Source organism: Ictalurus furcatus, chromosome 15, assembly GCF_023375685.1.
Source record: "Ictalurus furcatus strain D&B chromosome 15, Billie_1.0, whole genome shotgun sequence".
NCBI lineage: Eukaryota > Metazoa > Chordata > Actinopteri > Siluriformes > Ictaluridae > Ictalurus > Ictalurus furcatus.
The window spans coordinates 16,716,659-16,724,286 of record NC_071269.1 but is presented as its reverse complement, the minus strand read 5'-3'; the positions used below and the strand labels follow the sequence as shown (position 1 = coordinate 16,724,286).

Here is a 7,628-nt window from a genome sequence, read left to right as displayed (position 1 = left end):
TCTGCTAAAATGTATAGAATTATATGGTCCATGGTCCTGTAGAATCCAGACTAGCCAGAAGCTGAAGGCAACAGTCAATAGGACCATCTCAATGGACTGGCTGCTCTTGGGGTCAGTACATGGTCAATGATATTTAGGAGAGTATCAACCTTTTTTTGTGATTTTAGATCATTTATTGAACAAGATCAGACTGTGTATGTTCTTCTACTATCCTCTGATTTGGATTTAATGTTGAATTCGATGAATGAAAGAGAGAATGATGAATGGTATGAAACTTCTCATGCTGAGATTAGTGAGCATGCTAATGTAATAAATCTTCAGTTCGGTAAATATTCAGTTGCTTAATAAAACAGTGAATTGATGGGAAAAACACAACAACAGCAACAACAACAACAACAACAAAACTACTTTTAACTACTACTACTACTAGTGGGCGGCTGTGGCTCAGGTGGTAGAGCGGGTTGTCCACTAATCGTAGAGTTGGTCATTGTATTCCTGGCCCACATGACTCCACATGCCGAAGTGTCCTTGGGCAAGACACTGAACCCCGAGTTGCTCCCGATGGCAAGGTAGCGCCTTGCATGTCAGTTCTGCTACCATTGGTGTGTGTGTGTGTGTGAATGGGTGAATGAGACACAGTGTAAAGTGCTTTAGAACCACTAAGGTTAAAAAAGCACTATACAAGTGCAGACCATTTACCATACAACTACTACTACTACTAATAATAATAATAATAATCTCATAATGATTTTGTATTATTGTATTATATTGTGTTATTGTGTAAAATGAAATAATATAAAATAAAATAAATTAAGCCTCTGGCCTGGATCTCCTCACTTTCTAGAGGTATTTTTACTCACGCATGATTTATGGACTTAAATCTTTCTTCTACACATTGATCCACTTCTGGACATTGATCTCCCACATTATTTTTTAAAAAATGATGTCGATTTTAATTATGCAAAATGTATAGTAAACAACTGCAAAACATATTACAGTAAAGTACTGCAATCTGTTACATCTCTTAATGCAGAGATCCAATCTCTTACAGTATTAAACAGCACGTAATCAGTACATTTGCTCATTATTATTAATATTAGGGGCCAAGCACTGCAGGTGCATGGCACCTATTGTATACATTAGTTTTCTCTTCTTCTTCTTCTTCTTCTTCTTCTTCTTCTTCTTCTTCTTCCGCTCTTGAGTCTATGGCAACCCATAGAACAGCTTGTGGGAAAGTTATGAAATTTTGCACACAGATAGAGGACAGTCTCAACATTAACCATAGCAGGTTTGGAGTCTCTATATCAAACCCTCTGGTGCCACCAACTGCTCAAATTTTGACTTACCTTTATGCTAATAACTTTTGAACCGTAAGGCCTAGAAACATAAAAAATCTTTTTTCTCTAATTCCTTGGCTCAAGATGATTCAATTGCACCCTATGATGTCATTTTCTGTCATAAAAAGTTTTCCGCCATTTTTAATTTTCTGAAAAACCTTTTTTAAAACACCCTTTTCAAACTCGTCCCAGGCTGTTCATTGGATCTTCACCAGATTTGACACAGATCATCTTCAGATCATGCTGGCAAAAATTTGGCCATTTTGAATTTACCTGTAAAATGCTGTATTTTACAAACGACTTGGCATATCCTTAAGAAATGCGATGTGTGTTATGGACACCATGCCCTGAATGCACTCAAAACATGTCAAGACAGTGCCACCTGTGGTCAAAAATTATAAGAAATTTATTAAAATGCTAATAGCTTTTGAATGCATGAGCCTGGTCTTCCTTGGCTCATGCCATGAACAAAGATGCCAATTATGCCATGGTCTGCTGAACGTCCTGTCCGCCATTTTGAAATGCTTTGAAAACCTACTTTTTCGAACTCCCCCTAGATCATTCGTTCGATTTTCATGAAAATCAAATCCAATCACTTTCATACCATGCTGGCAAAAAGTTATCAAAAGCTTTTTGATAAACCAAATCATTCTCAAATAATGCGTGGACAAATTCGATGGCAATCACACCCAAATATCTCCATAACGCTTTAGCATATTCAGACCAAACTTAGTAAATAGGCATCATAGGCATCATGAGCTGAGCATATCTGCAGAGTTTCACAACATTCAAAAAATTACAGTAAAAAATTATAATCCAGTTTAAATTTTTTTTTTATATCTTTTGACTACTTTTGTCGATTTTCATGACACTTATCTTCACATACACCTTGGGTCATGTTGAGATCAACGATAACAATTATGCCAAGGTTGGATGAACTTCCTATCCACCATTTTGAAATGTCTGAAAACCTAGTCTTTTGAACTCCTCTAGAGCGTCTGTCTGATTTTCCTGAAATTTTTTTTATCAGATCATTGTCAAACTGTTCTCGAATAACAGGACAACAAATGTGACGATGAGCATGCCAAAATGGATGTGAGGCTATGTCTCCATAACGCTTTAATGTATTCACATCAAACTTAGTATGTGTCATAGTCACCATGACTTGAGGGTATGTACACGGTTTCGGACCAGCACCACCTAGTGCTTACGAGATATGCAAAAATGCATATTTTTGCTTATAACTTCTGAGTGATTGATCATAAAATCATGACCATGCTAAAATCATACTTGCTTATCTCCTTACTTTGCCTCTGGAGTGCCTGGCCCCGTAATTGCTGCTTGCAGCTATATTTAATATTATTATTGTTGTTGTTGCTGTTGATAGTAACTTACCATTTAACAATAACAACAACAATAATAATAATAATAATAATAATAACAATAATAACAATAATAATAATATAATTTATCGAGATCGAGTGAGTAGTGTGCTAAACAGGGTTACCCACGACCAGACACCCTCTCCCCCTCCCCCTCATCCTCCCTCTTTGTCCGTTTTTGATTGGTTTCGCCCGAACTTGCCGTAGTTGTATGTGTGTGCGTGTGTGTGTGCGTGTGTGTGTGTGCGCGCGCGCGCTGGCTCTCAGTGTGCTTTACCCGCCTGGCTGTGTGAACACGGCGCTTTTACAGATGGGCCAGCGGATTCATCCCCAATGAACAGTCCGGCTCTTCGTAGTCAGATGGCCCCCCTGATGGCAGTTATGCACATTATTGCTTTATTATGGATAATGCCACCTATCTGGGCTGTAGAAGGTGAGTGCCGCTCGTATATTTCTGTCACAACGTGCGGTTTGCTTTGAATTGTGTGGCAGTGTTTGATGGTCGACTCCGCCGTTGTCCTGAGCACCGTCTACACTCCACACACAGGGTTGGGGTGAATAGTAACGGTGCTGGTGGTGGTGGTGGTTGTTGTTGCTGCTGTTTTTCTTGTAGTTTTTTGTTGTTTGTGTGTGTGTGTGTGTGTGTGTGTGTGTGTGTGGAGGGGGAGCGACCACTTGGTGCTTTTGTGTAGCCTCTTTTTGTTTATTGCAGGTGCACATCAACAACTGCAAGGACTATATATATATATAAAAGCTTCTTATTTATTTGGCTCTGAAATTACCATAAAAAAATTGTGATTGCTACGAGCCTGTAACCAGTTCACTGTTTGGAATACATTTTGTTTGCTTGCATCTTTAATTTATATATATATATATATATATATATATATATATATATATATATATATATATATATATATATAAAATGTGTGTGTGTGTATGTAAAGGTAACTATAGGGTGTGAAAATACATTTTCATTATTAGAGGTTTCATATCTAAATCAGGAGTTTGAAGCTGATCACACTAGAGACTTCAGCAATATGGGCTACGTCCCGAACCGCATACTACTTTACTACATAGTATGTGAGAATAGTGAACCTCAAACTCAGCCCATCTCCTGTAGGTTACTTTGTACCAGGAGCTGCCTGAAAACTGTGTGTTGGACCATCTTTTCCATCTACAGACTGACCACACGATCCTCCATAACAAGAACTTCACAAAAGAAACAGCCGGATTTTAATTTCCGATTCTCCAAACTCAAACAGGGGTCTCAAAAAATGTGCAGATAATAATAATAATAATAATAATAATAATAATAATATGGAAAAAACACAACTCCTGCTTTCTGCTGGCTTTTATGTATGAAGATCACAAAAGAAAAAAAAAATTACTACCTATTTATTACTGAAATCATCTAAAACTTTCAAAATTTGTTCTGATAGGGGGCGTGACCACATCAGGCAATCAATGTCTTTCTTGCTAAGGGGCGGGGCTACAACTCGGTGACCATGGCAACAGTCTCTTCCCATATAGATTACGAAGTGGACACACTTTGATACTGAATGTAGAATGAAAAACAAAGTCATCCCTAAATGGGAGAAATGATATTTAAGGAAACCTTGCATTCTCCTAAAAACAAAAAAGAAAAAAAACGTCACAGCATCTGTTGGAGGAATATGTACAATTGACAAGCATGGCTTGAAAGAGTGCATGAAATCTATAAGGATGTCCGTATGTCTGAACTAGTGTTATTGTTAAAGCCATAAACTTGGTTATAGCTATTGAAATAGTTCATCATTTTCTCTTTTTCATATTCCTATGCCTCCAAATCACATCCTCATGGTGGTTGAAAGTCAGTGCCTGAACAAAATAAGTCATAATGTCAGATAAAATTCAATTTTACTGTCATCCCAGCCATGTACATATACAGTGCAATATATTACACTGGACTAAATAAGGGGCCAATAAAGGCTAGGTAAAAAAAATGCTCAGAAATGTCAATAAAAAAACTAAAAAAAAAAAACCTGATATAGCCAAGACTATAATCTGATCATGAGAAATAGCATAGAAATTCTCTCTCACCCCCACTGTGCATATACAAGACTGATTTTATTACTTTCATACCTGTTGCACATGACACTATGAGCTCGTTCTCTTTATTACAACCAGACCAATGGTTGTAATAAAGGAACAGTCTGAGTTCCTTTCACGTTTATGGAACTACCCTTTAAACTCCCAGGGTTTATTTTCAGACCCAAAATCTTTTAGCATAATCGTAAGTCAGGTCAGTGATTGCTCTGCAGTTAATAGTGCTTATGTAATGTGGTTATGTAGAAGTCACTTGGTTAAATTACATATTTATGTGTTAGGCCTTGATAAAGACTGGCCAAATGAATAAGAATGTGGAGGCTGATGATGACTCAGGCTGGAATGCTTATTTTTCACTTTTATGCAATATTAACGAAAAAACAAATGAGAAACAAAAAAAATTACAGGCTGCTGACAGCTAGAATTCTGTGTCTGCATGAAAGTCACAAAAAGTGAATTGAGTGAATTTCTGTGTGTGTGTGTGATTTTAGCATGTACATTTCACTATGTATTTCCTGTAAATTTCTTGCAGTAGTCTTAATATCCAGTAGGTAGAACCAACCCGCTTCTGACTTTTACACTGATTATAGTCCTAATGTACTATAGGGCTGATTGTGCAGATTTTTGGGGCAATCAGAGTCATTGGTGTCACTGATAATCACAAACAGTATGAGCGAGCACAGAATCTAATCTAGAGTATAACTAACTGATTTTTTAGGGTGTTTGGATGTAACCTTGTCTATTACGCTGCGCGGATCCTATTGAATACTATCAATAATCAATGAGAATTGAGAGCACAAAAAAAAATCCATCTGTACAAGTTGGTTCCAAATTGTCTGTACAGTCCATACGGAGCACGTCTTCACACGTCTGGCCTCACCCACTTACATCTTTTCTTTTACCAGCATGCACATTGGCACAATCAACAATAGCTGAATGCTGTGGCTTCTTTATGTGACGGTTTTGTTATTGACACGCCCTAATAATGAAACACATTTTTTGTTTAGTGTATTTAGTAATCAACTACACTGGATGTGGTGCACAGTGCTGATATAGTCTGTTAGGTTTTTACACAGGAACTTGGTTATTACACCAAGGCTTATTGTAGCTACCACTTTTCTGTTTCAGGCAAATAGTTTCACATGCATTTCTTTTGAATCAGTCATTTACCCACAAGGGCTTTGTCCAAAACTGATGAGTAAGAATGAGCAGTCAATTCTGGTAATCTCTCCATTAGTTTACGGCGTCCTATTAAACTGTCCATTCATTCAAATGGGCTAATGTAGATTAGATGAGACTCAATTAGATTTCCTTGTAGTTTCAGTTCTCTCATTAAAGTACCAGTTTATTATACGGTTATTCATTAAGACATTTTCCAGTAACTACAGTGAAGCTAAGAAGGACGTTTTGGAGATGCAAGAGTGAAGAATGTAAGGCCAGATTTCTGGGAGGGTAAGAGGTTAACAAATGGGATACTTGTACATTATGGGTGGACGATATGATAAAAATATTGTATCATGATAGTTCTACAATATGCAATATGTATCACGATATGCATAGGTTTGCAAGCAAACTGCCAGCAATATAGTGTTGCATTTTAAAAAATGTGATGATACTTTCCTTAAATGAATGATTGAACACTGTTAAAGGTGGAAATATATAAAAAAAGCAAATATTCCGTGCAACATTTTAACATCTAGTCAGCTAATCTAATCATCCAACCACAGTATGTAACTTATAAAATTGCAGATTAATTTTGTGATATTGTGACATATTATGTAAACTAGATATAATATTGATTGTTTGATTTGGGTCTGATATTGGCCTTTGGGTCTTTTTATGATTCCCATTTCTATTTTTATTTCAGATTTCTGCTTTGTTGAAATCCTTGAAAGCATCTAAGGTTTGGTTATGAGCTTGAATGAATATTTTATGCCGTAAATAGTACAATAGTTGCATCAAAGATACTACACTTATTTCCATTGAGTTTTTGTTGTTGGTCTGAAAATTGTCTGAAAAATTACATACCTTGATGTAGCTTATATATCAATACATGAATTTAATTGTATAGCTTAGATTCTAGTAGATGACAGTTTTTATCTGTATTGAAAGGTCATCAGAATCTTATAACGGTTGTTGAAGGTGTGTATGGAAAATAAAGGAAAGTAAAAATGTCACATTTCTGTACCAATTTTATTTGTTGAAAGACATACTTCTACTGAGTGTACAAAAAAATTAAACCCATATCAGATATAAAATCCATTGTGATCTTGTAACTGTAACTAGATGTGCAATAATAAAAAAAAGTTTCCGCCTTTAACTATACAGGTTTTACTTAATTAGCTTAACAATAATTGTAAATATATCATGATGTATGACATATATCATATGAAATATAGTTTTATGTGCATTTCAGTAAACTCTGTAAAGGATCAGACTGATGTCAGTTTCTGTAAAAATATATATATATTTAAAATCTTGATGTTGTGCGTGCACACCTGGATGATGGTAGTGAAATCACATGATGTCTGGCAGTACCGTCTCCATATGTGACGTGTGTCGAGCATCGCTCTCGGCCTGCTGCTCTCTCCCGTCCTGCTGTGTTAGTCGCCGACGCTTCCCCCCAAAGCTCCTCTGACACTTTTCCTTTATGTAAGCAGGACAAACCTAACCGATTTGAGCCGCGTCAGAAGCCATCAGCTCGGCAAGCCCTGTCTGGCCTGAACAGAAACAAATCAAATGCGCTGCCGCTGCCTCCTTTGTTTGCCTCGCCGTTTCAAAATAATCAAGCGAGAATTCAGCTTGTAATTATCCAAGCTGC

At 36.8% G+C, this 7,628-nt stretch overlaps 1 protein-coding gene across 1 annotated transcript in view; it reads left to right on the top strand.

The window, feature by feature from the left end:
- The first annotated feature begins 2,664 nt into the window (after positions 1-2,664).
- The window catches only part of ephb2a (eph receptor B2a), a 64,141-nt gene continuing 59,177 nt past the window's right edge, over positions 2,665-7,628 (top strand). The window contains exon 1 of the mRNA XM_053643031.1: positions 2,665-3,152. Coding sequence (XP_053499006.1) covers positions 3,053-3,152 — 100 coding nt within the window. The 5' untranslated portion in view covers positions 2,665-3,052. The remainder of the gene's footprint in view (positions 3,153-7,628) is intronic.